Source organism: Triplophysa dalaica, chromosome 22 (assembly GCF_015846415.1).
Source record: "Triplophysa dalaica isolate WHDGS20190420 chromosome 22, ASM1584641v1, whole genome shotgun sequence".
Taxonomy (NCBI): domain Eukaryota; kingdom Metazoa; phylum Chordata; class Actinopteri; order Cypriniformes; family Nemacheilidae; genus Triplophysa; species Triplophysa dalaica.
In genome coordinates, this window is record NC_079563.1 from 19,670,111 (window position 1) to 19,691,145 (window position 21,035).

The 21,035-nt window shown below is 39.9% G+C and overlaps 1 protein-coding gene across 1 annotated transcript in view; it reads right to left on the reverse strand.

Moving 5' to 3' along the window:
• Positions 1-21,035, reverse strand: part of grk3 (G protein-coupled receptor kinase 3) — a 40,072-nt gene that overhangs the window by 9,054 nt on the left and 9,983 nt on the right. The window contains exons 3-14 of the mRNA XM_056737505.1: positions 9,179-9,252; positions 8,780-8,881; positions 7,140-7,214; positions 6,972-7,033; positions 6,827-6,878; positions 6,370-6,461; positions 6,199-6,298; positions 6,029-6,117; positions 5,400-5,520; positions 3,298-3,392; positions 2,903-3,010; positions 1,571-1,637 (exon numbers count right to left, since the gene is read on the reverse strand). Of these exons, the coding sequence (XP_056593483.1) occupies positions 1,571-1,637; positions 2,903-3,010; positions 3,298-3,392; positions 5,400-5,520; positions 6,029-6,117; positions 6,199-6,298; positions 6,370-6,461; positions 6,827-6,878; positions 6,972-7,033; positions 7,140-7,214; positions 8,780-8,881; positions 9,179-9,252 (1,037 nt within the window). The remainder of the gene's footprint in view (positions 1-1,570; positions 1,638-2,902; positions 3,011-3,297; positions 3,393-5,399; positions 5,521-6,028; positions 6,118-6,198; positions 6,299-6,369; positions 6,462-6,826; positions 6,879-6,971; positions 7,034-7,139; positions 7,215-8,779; positions 8,882-9,178; positions 9,253-21,035) is intronic.

A 21,035-nucleotide genomic window follows, 5' to 3' on the forward strand; every position in this document is an offset into this window, starting at 1 on the left:
GCGCAGCATGGTTGTATAAAGAAGATGCGTGTCTGCGCAGCATTCGTTGTATAAAGAAGATGCGTGTCTGTGCAGCATGCGTTGTATAAAGAAGATGCGTGTCTGTGCAGCATGCGTTGTATAAAGAAGATGCGTGTCTGTGCAGCATGCGTTGTATAAAGAAGACGTGTATCTGCGCATCAAGATTGTATAAAGAAGACGTGTATCTGTGCAGCATGCGTTGTATCAAGAGGATACGTGTCTGCGCAGCATGGGTTGTATAAAGAAGATGCGTGTCTGCGCAGCATGGGTTGTATAAAGAAGACGTGTATCTGCGCAGCATGCGTTGTATAAAGAAGATGCGTGTCTGCGCAGCATGCGTTGTATAAAGAAGATGCGTGTCTGCGCAGCATGCGTTGTATAAAGAAGACGTGTATCTGCACAGCATGCGTTGTATAAAGAAGATGTGTGTCTGCGCAGCATGGGTTGTATAAAGAAGATGCGTGTCTGCGCAGCATGGGTTGTATAAAGAAGATGCGTGTCTGTGCAACATGCGTTTTATAAAGAAGACACGTGACTTTGCAGCACGCCATGCGTTTCAAAAAGAAGACGCGTGTCTGCGCAGCATGGGTTGTATAAAGAAGATGCGTGTCTGCGCAGCATGGGTTGTATAAAGAAGACGTGTATCTGCGCAGCATGCGTTGTATAAAGAAGATGCGTGTCTGCGCAGCATGCGTTGTATAAAGAAGATGCGTGTCTGCGCAGCATGCGTTGTATAAAGAAGACGTGTATCTGCACAGCATGCGTTGTATAAAGAAGATGTGTGTCTGCGCAGCATGGGTTGTATAAAGAAGATGCGTGTCTGCGCAGCATGGGTTGTATAAAGAAGATGCGTGTCTGTGCAACATGCGTTTTATAAAGAAGACACGTGACTTTGCAGCACGCCATGCGTTTCAAAAAGAAGACGCGTGTCTGCGCAGCATGCATTGTATAAAAAGACGCAGCTCACTTTACAACTCTTTATTGAATATAATATCAGAATAGCAATACTATTAAGCGTCACTTTATCACTGTACGGACACACTGTAGAGATGACACACATCTGAATCTATAACTGCTCAGCTTGTGTGGTATAAAGAAGATGCGTCTCTATCTATGTCTAAAAGTGGTCACTAGGTAGACAACTACAATCTAAAACTGAGCTCAAAGAAAACTAAAACTTAAATACTCAAAAAGTGTCTTTTCAGCAGTCTGTTTGACAGTCATGACCGCAGCCGTTCAGTTAAGACTAAACTACAGTCATGTTGAAAGAAAGACCGCAAATGCAAAGCGCGGATGCAAATGTCTCTCCATTGGTATTCTCTTGTTAAAACACAATGTGTGTAAAGGATTATGTGCAGTTATGATGAAACCTTCCTTCTTCACTTCCATGGAATAATGTGTGTGTGAGATTGAAATCTTTACAAATCTTGAAATCTCTACCCGTGTGACTTTCCTGAAGAATGCCAATCATAAACCAGCGAGTCTTAGGTGTACAAACTGACATAAACCCCAAAAAGCCACAAAGAAAGAAGCGCACGTTTCTGCTTACCATGGTAAGTGTCATGCGGTCGATCTCGTGTTTGTCTTTGGTCTTATGCTGTCTGAATGGACTGTGTCTATGGGAACAGAAGACAAAGTAGAGTTCATGTTACTGTTAACAAAGAGCTCAGCCTTATGACAGCAGACGTGAGGTGACAGGTGAGGGGGGTTCCATGAGAACTTTCAATCTCAGTTGTTGTTCAGGGAGAAATACATGTTCACCATCGATGTCAGTGTGTGAGGATGTTCTGTTTCGCCGCTTCCCAAATCACCTACTTCCACACTATATAGTAGGCCAAAATTAGTATGAGTCATGAATTTTATGTTTGAAAGCTCATAATGCACAAAACAGTAGGCGAGAAATACCCGGATAGTTTCCTTCCACAGATATTCATGAGTGTGGATCAGATGGAAAACTTTAAGTCGGACGTCCGTTTTTAATATAAGTGCCAACAAATTCATTTCTCTTAATGATGTTTTTATTAACACCTACGTGTAGGTTGTTGTTAATACGTCAGGGGTCAAAGAGCATATTGGTCACATGACCATAAAACATGGCGGACACAGTATGTCCCAAACTTATTCATACTACTTTAAGAACAAACTGTTTTAACGGACTATAGGTATTTATTTAAATCAGTCACAGTTTGCAGTTTCGGACGCAGCGTTTGTGATCAGTACAGAACACTATTTCTTACTGGGTGAAACAGTACACGGTTATCTGGGAAACGGAAAAAAAAGTTACACTTCTAAATGAATGTTATTAAGACATAAATCAGTTGCTCGTTAAGAAATAAATCAGTTATTATAAAAATCATTTTATTTTTGGATTCACTAAGACGACAACTTCATTCTTCATTGTTTAGTCAAACTTTAAAAGCAGGAGATACAAATTTACAGCATTTAAGGCACGATAGAAAATGGAGGGTCGACTTGTGTGCAATGCATTGTGGGATTTAACGCTCTGCATAATGCTGTGGTTGCACACCGCTCCTTATACGGCTACAGAAAATCTGAATACTTTACATACTTAACATACAGCAGAGCAGAAAAGTGTATGCTTAGAATTGTTGTCTAAACCTGTTCTGACCCGTTTTCTTTCTTTGAAGTGTGTGAAACACACACACACACCCTTTAATGGAAAGACATGCCCCCCCTCACCCACAGAGCGATTCGGTGGTCTCCGCCCCCCCCTCGACCTCTTTCTTCTACTCTGTGATGTCTGCAGACTGACCTCCTGCTTCTAAACCTCTGACATTTAAACTTTACCCTCCACATCAAACAGGTGAAAGAAACACAGACACAAAGAGAGCAAGAGATAAAGAATTCATGACGGCCTTACCCTCGCAAGAGTTTAAAGAGCATGCATCCCAGAGAGAACCAGTCGGCGCTGCTGTCGTACGCCGTTCCTTTCTGCAGAACCTCAGGTGCCATGTAGCCATGGGTACCGCTGCAAACACAGCAATTACATCACGTCAAAGACGCTTCAAGCTAAATGTTCTGCATACAAGTGGAGATTGTGTTTTTGCCACGTGTGTGCAGCAAAACACCCTTAATAATACAAAACATTCCAGCGCTGTTTGATTGAAATGTCAAAGTCATGTGAAACGAGTCTGAGAACACAGTTTGTCTACGTGTGAGAGAACAGCCGAAGAGCTAAGGAGAGAGAGAGAGAAACTTCCAATGAAACTAATGAAAGATGACTGAAGTTCTGAAGCCCGCTGGAGAGGAACTTACACACTGGCGTGAGGTTTTTTCTTGGAGAAATCACAGGCCAGGCCCAGGTCAGAGATACGGACGTGTCCGTGTTCATCCAGCAGGATGTTGGCAGGCTGAGGAGAAGAGAAAACACCTTTAACACAATGACTAACATCACGTAAAACAGAGACTAACACATGCATGTTATATGTTAATGTCCTGACGCTCATCACAGTTATGGATTATGTGCAAAGACAAAACACATAATGTACGATCTGTCACAACATTATTCACAACAGGATCTGCATTTTCATGGGTTTACATCAAATACTTTGCCATAAAAAAACAATCAAAACAACGTTGTGCATCAAAACCTCTCCTTTCCAAGTAGAAAAATGAACTTGATTTTCAAGTCAACAGACCTGCGACAGCTAAAAGCTTTTGTTTTTTTCACAAGCTAAACATGTCCGTCTCCAGCATGTTTTACATCAGAATATCAAGTAGTTTTAGGTGGAAGTTCACACATCTTATGATCCATCCGTTTTCAAATCCACATCATTTGAACATCACATCATCAATGTCTGTTATAGACGGACGTCTTTTTTCACACAAGACTTGTGAAAACTATCTTGATCCTCTTAGTTGTCAATTATCCATGTTTAATAAAATGTTTCACTTTTTTAAGAAAGAATGACACAAATAAGGACAAAAGTTGTGTGTTCCCATGATTTTGTGTTCTCAGTAATGCTGCCGAACTGAGCAAACGTGATCTCTCAGAACGGGTTTCTCCACTATACAAACAGCAGTGATCGTGTGAAAAGCACTGAGAAGGTGTGCTAACAGAGTGCACCCCGCTAACATGTGCAGCTTCACACGTTAAAGTGACAGTTCACCCAAAACTGAAAATTCTTTGGCACATCCTGGTGTCATTTCATACCTGTATAAATTAGCAATTTTCAATTCTGTGACATGATTAACTGCCATAGTCGGAACAATTAAATGTTATTCAAAGGTGCCCCAGAACTGTTTGTGTTGCTACATTCTTCAAAATATCTCACTTTGTGTACAGCAGAACAACAAAATATACAATATGTCTAAAACCAGTCTAAAGTAGCACAGGAAAAATTTTAGTAAAAGCAAAAATGAGTTAAAATTATTGATTTTTATGCCAAAGATCATTAGAATATTGAGTAAAGATCATGTTCCATGAAGATATTTTGTAGATCTCCTACCGTAAATATATCAAGACCCTATTTTTGTGAGTGGATGTCCTGCTACAGCTCCTCTGATGGACAACTTTAAAGGCGATTTTCTTAATATTTAGATTTTTTTGTACTCTCAGATTCCATAGTTATAAACTTCTGTATTTCCGCAATATATTGGCTTTCCTTAACAACTTATACATCAATAGAAAGCTTAATTATTCAGCTTTCAGGTGATGTAAAAATCTCAATTTCGAAAAATTGACTCATAAGACTGGTTTTGTAATCCAGGGTCACATATTTGTTTTCCTACTATGGTAGTGGATGATGTCACAGAACTGAAAATTGCTAACATTTTTACAAATATCTTTCTTTGTGTAAAACAGAAAAAAATCAATTTATGTAGGTTGATTACTGAATTTTTATTTTTGTCTGAACTGTTCCTTTAAGAGCTTGCTAGAGAAGATCCTGTAAATCTTCAGCCGTCTGGCAGTGCAAAGCCCAAATATCTCACTTAAAATTGCATAATTCATACGGATTGTGTGACTCCACTCCACATGGAAGCCAGCTGCTTCCGCGCAAAGCATCGGCGAATTCCACGGCATCAGCTGTTGTCAAAACGGCATGCGAATCCCTTCGTTTGGGACCGCGTGTTCACCTCGACTCGCTCCGTCACGTGATGCACTTTTCCATTTAGAGACAATAAACAGCCCTGCCAAGAGTGACAGGTCAGCCAAGCTTCTTAAAAAATAACCGTGGACGACGATGCAGAACAAATAGAAGCTTATGTTACAAAATACACAAAGTCGAGCAGAACGCTTCGTTTTCCCTTCTCGACCGCAGCGGAGGAGCGCTGGATGAGGTGCGAGCAGAGATCAACAAGTTTTCCAGTGACAGAAAGAACAAACCATCTCATCTGAAGACGGCAAGACGCTGTACCTTGAGGTCTCTGTATACGACGAATCGATTGTGCATGTGCTCGAGGCCCAGGATGATCTCTGCGGCATAAAAGCGCATATCCTTCTCACTGAAGACCCCGTGCTGAGACAGATGATAGTGAGATCTCCACCTGAAAAAAACAATCACTATCAAAAATACATATTCTGTTTAAAACATGCGTGATATCATAGATTCAGTGTAATTGTTTATGAAGGATGTAAAAGGGGTTCACAGAAGCTCATTACAGCGAATGAACGTCTGTCACTTCTGGGAAAAACGCTCATCGCTTCATCACTCCAGGCTATTACTGGAAACATCAGCGCATCAGCTGAGATGATTCTACTATTCTTGAAGAACTGTGTGGGTGATGTGATAGTTTCACAAATTCAGAAGGACGAAGTGCAGAGCAGAAACAGGAAGTGTGAGTGTGTTTGAAGAGGAAGCTCCGCCCCATTCGGGGTGACATTAAGTTATAGAGGAAAGCAGAAGATTAGCCTTGTAAAGGAGGGGAGAAACGCTTCAAGGGTTTCAGGCACAAAAAAAGGACACCAAGTCATCTCTTTGAACGCATCTCTGTGCAAGTATCTTAAACGTTCATGGCGTTATTTGTATGATAATGTGATGTTAAAAGGTTCTCACCGTTCATCAAGTCCAGAATGAAACACAGTTTATCCGGGGTGTGGAAGGCATATGTCATACACACTATGAAAGGGCAGTCCTGCAGGGAGATATAGCAAAATGAGAAACATGTATTGTTTAGAATAAGTATGGTGACACCTGAGGTGTAGACTTCACTCACCCCTGTGCTGACCAGTGACAGCATGATCCTCTCATTGAGCGCCAGCGTTTCACCCTGTTTCATTTTGATCCGTTTCTTATCCAAACACTTCATGGCATACCTAAGAAACACACAGTGAGCAGATCCTTTCATCCAAACACAAAATGTGATGAATTTCCCGCTACAACCTACATTTTCCCCGTGTCAGCCTTTCTGCATCCATACACCTCTCCAAAACCTCCTCTGCCGATGATTCGATGCACGCTGAAATCATTCATTGTCAACTAGAAGTGAGAGAAGCACCAGTGGAGCACAATTAGATCAAATGACACACATGGTTTTTATTTATTCACGTCTAGTAATCCATTTACGTCTCTGTTTTTTTTACTTTAAATGTCTAGAAGCTGATTACGGACAAGTGACGGGGTAAAACAAAGAAAACACAAAGGGTGTGTATCACTTCAAAATCATAAATAATGATGTTTATCTAAATAATATGTCGTGAAAGCAATGTTAATGCAGAACGTGTTTAAAAACATTTCTTCTTTGTATTATTAATCAGCTTTTACATTTAAGCATTCATTAGATTCAACATGAGGTTTGTAGTGAGATTTAACCCCAAAAAATGAAAATGTCTAAAAAGACTCACATGGATGTTGAGCTCTACATTCTTCCACTGACAGAAACGAGTGAACTTGTCACTACAGAGCAAGACAAAATGTTTAAAGACAATTAAATCAACCACAAAACAAAAGAGAGGATGTTTCATATAAGTTGGGAACCATTTGCCTCACCTTTCTATATACTTCTGAAAGATCATTCCTCGAAGACTGTCGCAGATTTCCACAATGTATGGCTAAAACCAAAAGAAACACAGATCAAATTCACTTCTATTGTGGTCAATCCACTAAAGCCACCTGGAAAAACAGGTTGGATTTTATTCGGTGTGGTGTTGGAGTCACCTGAAAGAGATTTGGAGGAACTTGTTTCTTTGCTAGGTGAGTCTGGACGTGGTCAACTGCTTTCTTTGAGAAGGGCTGTGAGAAAGGAAGGTAGAGGAAGTGACGCTGGCTGATAAGAGAGGTCAAAGCGCTAAAACAGCAACAATGGCTTCCCCTTAGTAAAGGTTACACATGGACGTGAACCTTTTGAGCTCAGGTCCTGGGGCCGGATTCACAAAACTGTTCTGAAGACAAAATCTAAGATCGTTCTTAAGATCAATTATAGGAAGTTCGTAAGAATGTTCATAAGATCGATTCTCGAACATTTCTTATAACGTTCTCAAATATTTTCTTAAGAACATCTTCGTTTTTGTCGTAAGAATAAAATAATATGATTACACTCACTTGCTCATGTGGTAACTCTATTGATGTGTATCTAATAATGATCGCATGTTAGCTAATATTAGAGGTCAACTGAAATTTTGCCGATAACGAAGGTGATCAAGTATCTACCGATAACGATTATTACCGATTTTCTAAAATTTTAATATAAAACATTCTTGGCACCATAGTTTGTATAATACAATAATAATCGGTATTTTGCCGCTAATACAAATTATCGTTGTCGGTGCCGATTAATCGGCAAAAACGATGAATCGGTCAACCTCTAGCTAATATGGTAGAAAGCGTTAAAAATTAAGCTTATTATAATACTTTTTGTATTCTACTACAGCATAATACTTGTTACCCTCTCTGTTTCGTGTCACTTTACCCCAGAATAATGTAAAAAGCACTCGGTGTTTAGTAATGAAAGTTATAGTGAGGGAGCAGGACTTTATCATTATTATATCAATATAAATATTCCTTAATGGCAAGTAAACATTAAAATTATGATTCTGGCTTAAAACAATACATTTCACATGCATAACAACCAAATACATGTTTAAACATCTTAACTTTGAGATTTAAGACAACCAAATGTGAGGCTGCCTTAATATTAAGATGATATTTACGACTGCTTTTGTCTTGAGAATTTGGATTCTTCAAACTGTCTTAAGTAGTTCTTTTTTCGGGAATATATAACATTCCCTACTTTTTTCGTAAATTAGAATTGAAGAAGAAACATGGAAGTTAAGAAGAATTTTCTTCTTAAGAATGTTCTTTGATTCGGGTCCCTGGTTATCAAAACACGGCTGTGACACAACAACACAGACCTTGAGTGTCCTAAAGGCCATTGTGTTGCATTCGACCTTCCTGTTTCTGAAAAGCTCTAGATGAAGACTTGCGACAGACAGGGACTTCAAGCTTTATAAGCACAAATTAAATTAAATCAAGTGTCTTAATGTTTATTATTAAAAACTGTGATCTAAAAAAATTAATTCGTCAAGGTTTTGTTTCAGCCAGCTTAGATTGTAAAAGTACAAATGTTCCCGTCCTAGAGGCCATTGTGTTGTGTTCGGCCTTCCTGTTTCTGGAAACCTCAAGATGAAGACTTGAGACAGGCAGTGACTAATGAACTGACATTGATTGGCACCTCCATTGAATACCCATAATGCTTTGCCTCCGGCTAGCAAGGTTACAGAACTTGGTTTCATGAATAGCATTTGTCACAAGCACATGAAATAACCAAGGTGTTCATTGAAAGATTTATTTTGGCTTACGTGTGAACACGACAGAAGCTCCTTCATGATGTAGACGTCGTAAATCTGTCGACTGCGAGTCAGCCTCTCCTCCTCAGAGTCCAACTTTTCATACTCTTTAATCTGAAGAGGACAAAGCAACATCATTTAAGACGCAATCCGGCGATCTCGAAGCGGACACACTGTGTGTTTTTTGGTCAATGGATGAGGAATAAAACCGCTTGTGAGCGCTCGACTGAAGCGTGTTATCACAGGTCATAACCAACATGCACAAAGAAAGTCAGGTCAAACACAAAAGACTTGGGTAACGTTTGATAAAAACTGAACTTTGCACGATCCAGCTGAATGTGGAACGCCTGCAAGACGCCGACAATCAACGGTTTCATCGTTTTGTAAAGTGAGCGCTTGTATCAATTTTACCTCCTCATAAAACTTCAGCTGTGGGATGGCTTCATCAATCTCGCACATGCAGAAATCCTTGAACAAGAGGAAGCCTGGATGACACGGGGAAGGAAGAAAGGAGAACGGTTAGATGAAGTGCAAAGAATGATTGATGGAGGACTTCACATTTATATATATATTTAAATATTGAATTTGGAAGGATGTACAGTACGTTGCTTCAAAAATAAATACAAAAATGTTATATTGATCTCTAAGTTCATGACAGGCATTCATGCAAAGACAAACAGCAGCACAACCAGAGCACATTATAAAGTGAGAGCTGCAATACCACGAATAAATAGAACATGGTTTGCTTTGAAAAGAGGGAAGTAGTTTCACTATTTTCCTAAGCAAATCGATAACCATCACATGCTGAACACACACGAGGAGCAGCGCAAGTCATGGCCAATATTTCACGGACATAAGATCAGGATGTATTCATTATACCAGTGGGAACCATTGGCTATGATCAATACGGTAAACTTAAAAATAAAGATGATTTTCAGCCCTTTGTGAGAGGAGAATCGAATGAAAATTAGAAAAAAAAAATTTTAACAAAATTGAAACATCTCAATACAATATATGGGCAGTTAAAGCCACAGTTGGTAAAATCCCCCTTCAAAACGACAACAATGGGGTTGCTCTATGACCCTGTGAAGGAGCGAGGAATGATGGGATCTGTTGTCTTCAAGTGCACCGCCGATGACCTTCAATCAGACGGGAACGAGAAATCATTTTAATCACATGTTTCTACGTCAGTAAAGACGAGTAAAAAAGAGTAACGTGGATATGAAGTCATTACCAGGCGACTGCCAGGAACTGTATCGTAGTTTAATATAGCGATTTTCTCACGATTTACAAGTAGTTCCAAACATTTGAGAAACTGAAGTACTCAACTGAAAAAAATACATAACACTGGCCTTCTGGTTTTTGGATATTTTAAAAAATTGTTACAAACTGTACCTTTAATGTCATGTGTGGTAAAACAATTGAAATCATTTTTATACTCTGGTTTTGATTCTACAGGACCCAAACGGGGTTGACTTCAACTGTGTTGATGGGGTTCTGCTCACAGACATGACTTCCTGATCCAAGTACAGCGCTGAATGCGAACACTCTTCACGGATGAGAGACACGATAATAACAACAACGACCTAACCTGTGGACTGCAGATTATTTACCATTAAGAGGATTACCTGTAATCACAGGATAGAAGACACTCTTCTAATTCAAAAAATCATCCGTCGGCCGCCGCCTTGACCTTTTGCCGCTAGCATCAATCACCTTGTCTTTGAAATGATTTTCATCTTTGGCCATCTTTCACTCTAAAAGTTACAGACATCAACCGACCTTTACATGGTGTCGATGTGGCACAGAGGGAACAGATCAGCACAGGCGGCAAAGATGAGGCTGTTTCCATAGCAACAATAGCAGGCCTTAATCTGATGGAAAGAGGCGCAGAGAAGGGCCGAACCGCAGCTAATGACTTCTGCTCATCTGAAAATCTGATTGGTGGAGCGCATGGACGAACACAGGGCGAAAGTCAGAGCGTGAAACGGAATCTGAAGGTGTGAAGAAGGGATGCTAGCCATGTGAGTGATGAAAACAGATGAGATTACAAATGAACAGCACGTCCAGGGAAAGAAGAAACGCTGTTCTAGCGGTGATGATACAGGCTTAGCAGGACAGCTTCATAGAAAAAACAACATTACTGCCAGATGATTACCGCTGTTAAAATAGGAGGCTAATGCAAGCGCTAATTGGATCACAGTGGGATTATTTTTTGCGGGATTTAAAAGCACAAAATGGCATAATTTTGTGCCATTTCTTTACCACCTGCTTATTTCAAACTCAAAGTATAACAACGCTTGCCACAGAAACACCAATAACCAGATCCAGTTTTCTTCTCTTGTCAGTATCTTCCCCTCCGTCTTCTTCCTCCCTTCTGTTATCTGTCAGGCACTCATCCTCCCCTTCCTGCGGTCTGCTGTTTACAGTCACAAATCCACAACTAAACTACACCAGAGACAAGCAGAGACCCTGCTGGAGATGACACGGCACTGGATCTCATTGACATCATATTGATCCCATTGCTTTATTTAAATAAACGTGCTGCATGAGGGGTCACACGAGTGCATAAATAAAGGTCAGTTCGGGTGAGCCACATAAAATTGCCAATACAAACATATCTTCATAATCATCATAAAGCGCCTTAAATTGGATAAAATCTGATTAATGCAATGAAAATGTACAAAAAACGAGCGTCAAATCACCGGGTTTATCATCTTAATAAAAAAACTAGCACAACACTGAACGTCAAAGGTTTCATCATGCTTTGATCGGAGATGGCAAGTTTTTTTCTAAACCCACTGGTATTTCGGTGAACATGAGTGACGGATAAAAATAAAATCGAGCTGTCGATATTCCTACTCTTTACAGTTTACGTCACTGAGTTAATGGATTACCCTTAATCGCACTTTGAATTCACAAAGCGATCTCTCTCTGTGATTGCAGGATTCTCACTGGAGGCGAGTACAGGTGGGCTTAGAGCTCCGACTCTCCAAACACATCATATCTGTCACTGAATCACAAACCCATCAGCACCATAATCCAGTAGAAATCCAATGAGAGCCTCTCTGAATAATTACAAGTGAATGTGTCGATCAACTGATAGGATTTACAACACATTCTCATTGTTTTATGAGCAGACTCATTTATATGAATGTGTGCACAGTTATGTTTAGGGACAAGGCTTCATTATTGATTTGTTTTAATAATCGTATGACTCCATATGAATTAGTCATGTTAGGAACTGCTGCGATTCTTTGTGCTGGTTGTAAATAAAAAAAGGACAACATCCTTCACATCTTTTTTTTGTCATTTGCACCAAATCAAACAGCTATTCCACACAAGAATATAACTGTAAGTTACGCCTGAAATATGGTTCCATGTAGGCCTGGATATAAACCTACAGGCCACCATATCACATCTCACCATCACTGTTTGACAAAACCAAACCTGTCATCTTTAGATGGTTCAAAATGACAACATAAACAAACATAACAATCGAGTGTCAGTAGATTATTTCTGATAACAATTCAAAGAACCCAAGAAGAAGCGTTACTTGGCTAAACTTGTCTCTCCGTTATTTTGAATTTATACTGTGATACCAAACTCAACCACTTGTGTCAATCAGGTCTGCAGGAGCATGATGAATCGTATTTTAATCATGATAACAATTTATGCTCAATAAAGTGAACATAGTCGTTGTGATGATAATGTCATACGGCACAAATACGTGTTTATCTTTGTCTTTGGTATGTGATAAGTTCCCATGCATGTATTAGACACGTAAAATTGCAAAAATGAAAGTGTGGGAACAATAGATGCATTCTATTTAAAAGCGAATGCTCACCCAGACCTGTCTGAAACGTCTGGTGTAACCACATCCATACAAATCTACATCAGTTGGTGGTCTGATTTGAATAAAGACCGTCCATATATATACTCAAGTAAGGTGGTGTACCTGACAGTACAATTGAAGAGAAACCTGATGTTCCAAATATGGTCAGAGGTGTTACATTTCTCTCACATGCCTACATTATTCCACTAATCACTACACACTGGTGAACTGGCCAATCAGAGCAAACCTCGCTTTTTAGATCCATGAGCTTTGTTCAAAATCTGCGCATTTCAGATATGTTCATCCATATGACCCCTTTAAAAACGACGAAACTACAGGAACCATTCAACAAATTGTTTATTTAATAAAAAGAACATACAACAAAATTAAAGAGTAGTTTATTGAATGCAATTATTATACAATAACATAATATAAACATAAATGAAATAAAATATAAATTGTTCTATTATGGGACACTAGCCAAACACAAAGTTAACTGCATTCCAGCTGCGTGCGTTCCATGAAACAGTCTAAACCAGCCACCCGGAAGTGTTCAATCAGAAAGAGCGTGCAACACAGCAGAAACCACACTGCCCACACAAAGAAACTTCACCACTGTCACACACAAACTTTCCTTTGCATATTTATTATCATGAACAGCACAGCTTGGGATGGGGAATGAAATGCTGTTTGCTCTTGAATGGTGAGTTTTCACACCCTGAGCTGGCCGAATGGAAAGTGGGCGTCCCGATAAAAAGAACGAAGCATGATGGCAGCCAGAGCTTCTGTTCAGGTCTTCAGCATCATGACTGTGTGATGAATCAGTCTAACAGGCGGTGCACACGTTGAGCTGTGCCGAAGCCAAACTGGAGTAGTGGACTGACTTATATTATATTATAATGATGAATAGATAAGAGGTCGAGCAGCACACCGTGTGTAAAAAAAAAAAACGGAACAAATGAAAACAAAATAGTAAAACATGCAGTGAGTGTTCCGATACACAACTTATCGTGACTGTCTCTTAAAAGAAACATTAGAAGACATGATGGCCATGTTGCCTTAAAATGACATTTAGCTGTTGTTTTTATTTTCATCACTGATGTTGACACTCATCAGGGATGGATGAAAAGTCTATAAAAACGTATTATTTTGCTATTTGCTACTGTAAAAGGTTTATAAAAAGATGACGTGACACAACATATCCGCACACGTTACAAACCAGCTGCTATCTTTTTAAATGATAAAAGATCAAGCAAAGCTTTTTTTTCAAACAAGGTTCAGATACATATATCTAAATGTGAAATATAAATGTGACCCTGGAGAAAAAAAAAAACAGTCTTAAGTAGCACGGGAACATTTTAGGTAAAAGGCAAAAATACATTGTATGGGTCAAAATGATTGATTTTTTTATGGTAAAAATCATTGGGGTATTAAGTAAAGATCATGTTCAATGAAGATATTTTGTAAATGTCCTATCGTAAATATATCATGTGCTATGCTAAGGACTTGATTTGGACAACTTTAAAAGGCAATTTTTTTTCAATATTTTACACCCACCGATTTCAGATTTTCAAATAGTAGTATCTTGGCTGAATATCGTCCTTTCCTAACCATCCATTTATCAATGAAAAGTTTATTTATTCAGCTTTCATGTTATGTTTAAGTCTCAATTTTGTAAAAAACAAATCCCCCTTAAGGCCCCTTTGTTGTCCAGGTTCACAAATGTCCTAAAGCTTCCAAGGTTGAAGATCGTTCTTCTGGAACCCATTTCTAGTTTGTCAGGCCGTCATCTCAAAACTGTCCGACAGGAGCCATGTGTAAAAGTAAGATCACAAGCTTCGTTTGAAAAGCAGCGTAAAACATGCAAACATCTACAGGTGCGCACTGACATGAGCGGGACGGCTTCGGTGAAATAGCTATTCAAACTTTGGGAACAAAAGTCAACAGGACGCAAAGTATCGCAGGGACCTACCATACAGGATCAATTTAACTCTTTAAAAGCGGTGGTAAGAAAATAACCAAAGAGCAGTGTCACACGACCAGAATAAACACAGCGATTATGGCCAAAAACACAGAAACAGCCCTGGGAAAATAACTGCACGACAACCCGCAGCATGTAAAAACCCAGACGGGCATCAGGCCAAAAGCGGCCGGGGGACGAGAGACAGCAACAGAGCTTCAAAAGAGAAAACAGGCCTAAACCATTAGAGAACTACACGACATGGTGACTGGCCAAGAGACAAAGGTTCTGTGAAAAAGACTGCAGTCACGCCATATAACAGACCTCATCTAGATGGTTACGAGGAACGGGAACAAATGGATTATTCAGGCTATGAATCAAGCCAAGACACTCTTGAGATGAACCTTGGGACTGATAAAGCAGAAAGATGCTCGGGGTGAAACGGGACATGTTTGAATCTCATCTAGCCGCTACTGAAGATGTTATCACGTTTAAGTCAAGCAAGTAATGTGTTTATATAATAGAACACCGCTGTCACTCATCTGAAAGGAGACACAGACATTTGCACTCATCTGTATGGCAAAAACTGGAGCAGGCGAGTGAACGCTGGTTCTCGAGTATGGCGTTTGGTTATGTTCCAAAACTTAGTAAACTGTCTTGCTGTCTACTGTATAGACAGATCTCCTCTGAGGCTGCAATTTAACCCAAATTTAATTTTATAAGTAATTGATTTAGAATACTGCGTACAGATTAAAGGGACAATTCTACCGGAAAAAAACTGTCATATTTTACATCATATCCCTCCAAATCTGTATAAATTGATTTGTTCTAATGAACACCAAGGAAGATATTTGGAAGAATTTCAGTAACCAAACTATTTAAATGGTAAGATGCTTTATTGCATTCATCCATTACATGCGGTAAATAAAGACACTTTATTGGTAGTTCAGTGTTAATGAACGTGATGTGATGTATTCTCGTTGTAGAAAATAATTCATTATTATCGAGTTGTTGAGTTTTGAGGGAGATCTGGTCTTGTATTGTATGGCACAGCATTGTTACATGATGTTTAATGAAAATGTTCATTCATTTTACCATTTGTGGGCTTTTTTTTACTTCTTAAAACATTGTGCCTTGTTTATGGCCTATTTCGTTTTTTTATTTTTTACTATAAAGGTTTATTCCGTTGAAAATCCTTAGTCAGGGACACCCCTACTACAAAGTCAGCAAATCAGATCTAGGCACAGAGCTCCAGCCAACAGTCCAGGCATCAACAGGAACAGACGAGCAGCCCTTTAGCATCTCGAGAAAGTGTTCATCCCCAGAGGTTAACATAACGGCTCTGGTCTATATATAAGCACAGGCCCAAGAGAGAGAGAGAGAGAGAGAGAGAGAGAGAGAGAGAGAGAGTGTGTAAGAGAGAGTGTGAGAGAGAGAGAGAGAGAGAGAGAGAGAGAGAGAGAGAGAGAGAGAGAGAGAGAGAACTGGGCTGGAATAATGACATTGACTGGCCAATTAATTCTCCAAATCCCGGAGCAATTAACACAGGCTTGTGGATCAAAGAATTGTCAATTAATGCAATGCTGCCTGGCACATATACACGCATGCTTGCACGTCATGCACACACACAATGTGACTCGCATCAATTTATTGTCCTCTCAGGCATGTATCACACTACTATTGGAAACGGGGCCATAGCCGCATTTGATTGACCAATCTAAACACAGAAATTGAAACCTAAAGCGTTAATGGGCATTGATCCATTAGGCCAATCAGAGCTGCCAATTAGACGACAGGAAGAGGACGAGCGCAATTATCATTAACGTATCTATGCTTAATATCTAACCATTTATCCTTTTGTTTTGAATCATCATCGTTGAAATCGTCTATTTCCTCCTTTAATTCATCCTTTAATTTCGTTTTCCCGGTTGCCAAGCAAACATGGGATATCTTCAGCATTTCCATAGCAACCGCAGTTACTAGGCAACACAAAACTCTCAAACACATCCATTCCAGAAGTCTGACAGATGGAGAGAGAGAGTGAGTGAGAATGAGAGATGTGAATTAGGGAGAACCACAGAAGCTGCAAACAACATCAAAGCAACGAGTTGCCACAAAAAAAACAACATGCAGCCGTCTGAAAGAGATGCAAGAGATAGACGGAAGGTTTGATAACATGTGCGCTCAGGGACAGGGTGTGTTGTGCCCTTTGACAGCTCTGGCTTGTCCATGTTGAAACCAAAACGGAGGATAACGAGGGGGCGGAGTTATTTCACAGGAAATGAAGACACTGGTCATCCGGTTGTGTATTCCAAACAATTGACTCGCATCGTAGATATCAAGGCTATTGGTGGCATTTTCGCCTCAGCTGACCTAAGAGATGCTTTAGTTTGTCTGCTGATTCAACACATTTGTGCTGATAATACATCTGTGTAACACAACTAATAAATATTCATCAAACGACTTCAGCTGAAAATGTTAATTTGTTATTCCTTTACTTACCCGCTCATCACTCCAAACCCATTTGACTGACATCCATCCATCCATTTTCTACCGCGTATCCGAACTACCTCGGGTCACGGGGAGCCTGTGCCTATCTCAGGAGTCATTGGGCATCAAGGCAGGATACACCCTGGATGGAGTGCCAACCCATCGCAGGGCACACACACTCAAACATTCACACACGCATTTACACCCTATGGACAATTTTTCCAGAGATGCCAATCAACCTACCATGCATGTCTTTGGACCAGGGGAGGAAACCAGAGTACCCGGAGGAAACCCCCGAGGCACGGGGAGAACATGCAAACTCCACACACACAAGTCGGAAGCGGGAATCGAACCCCCAACCCTGGAGGTGTGAGGCGAACGTGCTAACCACTAAGCCACCATGCCCCCCTTTGACTGACATTTCAAATCTAAATACAAACAAGCAGACGTGTCACCCAAGGCTGTATCACGGCCAAAATGAAATGCACTTGATGGTGTTTTTGCAGCTTCACAGCTTCAAGTCACCGTACAATCTCTTTGCATTTAAAAGACATCAAAACGCTCTTCGATGTCACCATCTGTGTGCAATAAAAGCAAGTCAGACAAACAGGGTTGATAACACACAAAGGGGAATAAACGACAACTAAATCTATTCCTTCAACGCTACCATTATTCATCAGACGCAGACATATGTAGTTCAAGATCTCATTTAAAACATTCAGCTATAAAGTGGAGCACGCTAACAAGCAAGCAAGCAGCGAAGTAAAAAGCCTTAAAAATGTGTGAGAGACAGAGACAAACTACACTGCAGTGCAGCATCTTCTTATCAAACTACCAAGATCACAGACCATAAATCTTCAATTGTCACGGACAGAGAAGATTGAACGATCACATTATCAGCCCAAAACCCGAGTGGAACAGACACATTTCAGTACAGACTAGGGATGCTCCGATCCGATATTTGTATCGGAAATCGGCGTCGATACTGAATAAAATTCTAGATCGGGAATCGGTGACAAATTGCACCGATACCCGATCTAGCTTACATAAAATTTCTGCTAGGCGATGTAAAAGTTCCTGGAGACACCGGCGTTAAACACTCTCGTGGCTGTGCTTTGCGAAGCGTGTGACATCATACGCTAGCAACGTGCTCTGTACGTAGTGCGCGTGAACAAGCGAACATAGCTTACATTGAGCAGCGAACAGCATGGAGCGACAAAAAATATCTGCCATTTAGATTTACTTTAGAACAGCTACGCCAACAAGTTACACCGCTGTTTGCAATACATGCGAAGTAAATGTTCCGAGGGGTGGTGATAAAGCTGTTCATTATAATACTCCCAATTTAAGCACGCCGAGTTCAATAAGCTGAAGAAACTAAAACGAGACGGTACGAAGCAGCTAACTTTGGAGGAGACAGCGGAAAGATTTCAGAAATTTCCATCTGGTAGTGTGAAAGCAGCGAAAATCACTCAAAGCATACTTAATTTCATTGTTATGGATTTGCAACCGCTGTCCGTCGTTGCCAACAATGGCTTCAGACTCCTTATAAACCACCTGGAGCCGCGGTACGACATGGTGAAGCGTAAATATTTAACTGAGACCTGAACTGTACAAGTCTGCAAACACGTATACGAAAAAAATAAAGATGTCAATGCGCTGAGTTTTGGGGATAATTTGATTTTGAATTTCTATTTGTACCGACTAAACTATTATATCTTTTTCCGTTTATTTTTACATGTGCAGTTTTACCAAGCTAGGGGAGCTAGTGTTTTATTTATCTGTTTCTGTGTTGGTTTCTGTGTTTGATTTCCACTAAACTTTAGCTTAGTTTAGTGGACTTTGCTGTAATGACTAAAGCATTAAAAAGAGCTGATTCCTGTTTGAATATCTAAAGCAGTGAAGCTATTGCTTTTTTCCTCAATTTCAGCTGCTTTATTGTTTATTGTGCATTGAATTTTAAATTATATTTGCACATAACAGTTATTCAGAGATTTTGTTTCCATTAATTTATACCTGTTTATCAAGCTAGTGAAGTTTTTGTTTTATTCAGCTGCTTAATTTGCACTTTAATTTTGAATTTCAAGTTTAAGATAGTGAACATTTTGTTTTATTTTGCTGGTTTAATAAATAATTCACTAAATTTGTGAATCCTTTTTTTGTTATTTTGTTTTACGGGTCAGGAAATGAATGTTAAGTCGAGCCTGATGTCTTGGACAGCAATGCACACAGTTTATTAAGTAATTGTGCACTTTAAAAATGTAACCTTAGTATCGGATCGGTACTCAGTATCGGCCAATACTGAATATCAGGTATCGAAATCGGTATCGGAAGCAAAAAAGGTGGATCGGAGCATCCCTAGTACAGACGTCTGCGTGAGTCAGTGTACATGTTCTGATAAACACAACTTTTATCTCCATCCCATGTGTTACCATTGCTTCACATGATTTATGACGCAGTCGTGTCTTCCTAGACAGGACGAACCGCTTAAACAAGTCAAAGCATCAATGGCCATCGATCTGCCGATATGCAACTACACAATCTCTCACGTGTGGTCTGGGAGAGATGGAGATGAAACAGAGATGTTTTAATGCAGAGAGAGAACAATGGCACCAGTGAAAGGTGAAACGGAACGCACAATCACAGACGGGACGTTTTTCCCACCATTACTGTGGCAGAATTGATGTGTGTTATAGATGGATTTCTATCCGTTTCACAGTGCAAAAATGCATTGGAAAGGGAACACTCAGGAAAATGTTGAATGTAACATTTGTACATTTTCCACTAGTTAAAAGGGCAGGATTACAGACATCCTAGAAACGCTTTTGCCAGCACACAGAATAGCGAAACACCTTGACAACGATGTACTTTTACAACAGCCTATATTCAGTCAACAAGTTGTGCTTTAGTTTTAAGTAGATCCTGCAGAGTTTATCTCTTACCTGTGTGATTCAGGTTTACACTTTGTAGGACTTGGACCTCTAGGAATGTGACCGAAGAGCCCAGACACAAGTCCAACACTTATTTATAACAGAAATAAAACCGCCTAAACCAGCAAGCTCAATATTTCCATAATTATGTAATAATTTAAATAGGCTTTACATATCGTAACATCATCCAGATGAGTCCAGATAAATTCATTTCTGTTGCCAATGTTAAACACAGAGACCTGACACTTGTTTTGTACCATACAAAAGTCATCTTATTCTTACAAAAGTCATCTTATAAAAGTCAGTTATTCTCGTCTCGCAGACATCCCTGAGCCCGGCTTTTCATCTTTATGTCGCTCGCTAGATCTCCTCCTGCTAAGATTCATTGCTATTAATTTCTCATGCAATTTTAATGGTAAAAGCTACTTGTTGCTCCCTATTAGGTCTGGTTTGACTATCACAGTAGATCACAGCGAGTGTAGGGTCTTAACAGCGGGACGCGGCTCGATGAAAACGTTGGGTTATTTGGAGAAACTCTAGATGGTCTAGTAAAATAAGACCGAACATATCATCGCTATTAAACAATATCATCATGCTCGACATCAGAGGATTCAAAAACATCAACAACAAACACACCTAAACAGCTTTGTACACACAAACACCACATAAAAGATCATTTTATGTTACATCAATAGTTGACTGAGTGAGTGAGTGATTGAGAGAGTGAGTGAGTGAGTGAGTGAGAGAGAGAGAGAGTGCATTAGAGAGAGAGTGAGTGTGAGAGAGAGAAAGTGAGTGCGTTAGAGAGAGAAAGAGAGAGAGAGAGAGAGAGAGAGAGCGAGCGAGCGAGCGAGCGAGATAGAGAGTGTGTGAGTGCGTGAGTGAGTGAGAGTGAGAGAGAGTGAGAAAGAGAGAGAGTGCATTAGAGAGAGAGAGAGAGTGAGAGAAAGTGAGTGCGTTAGAGAGAGAGAGAGTGAGCGAGCGAGATAGAGAGTGTGTGTGAGTGAGTGAGAGAGAGAGAGTGAGAAAGAGAGAGAAGGAAGCAACTGAACA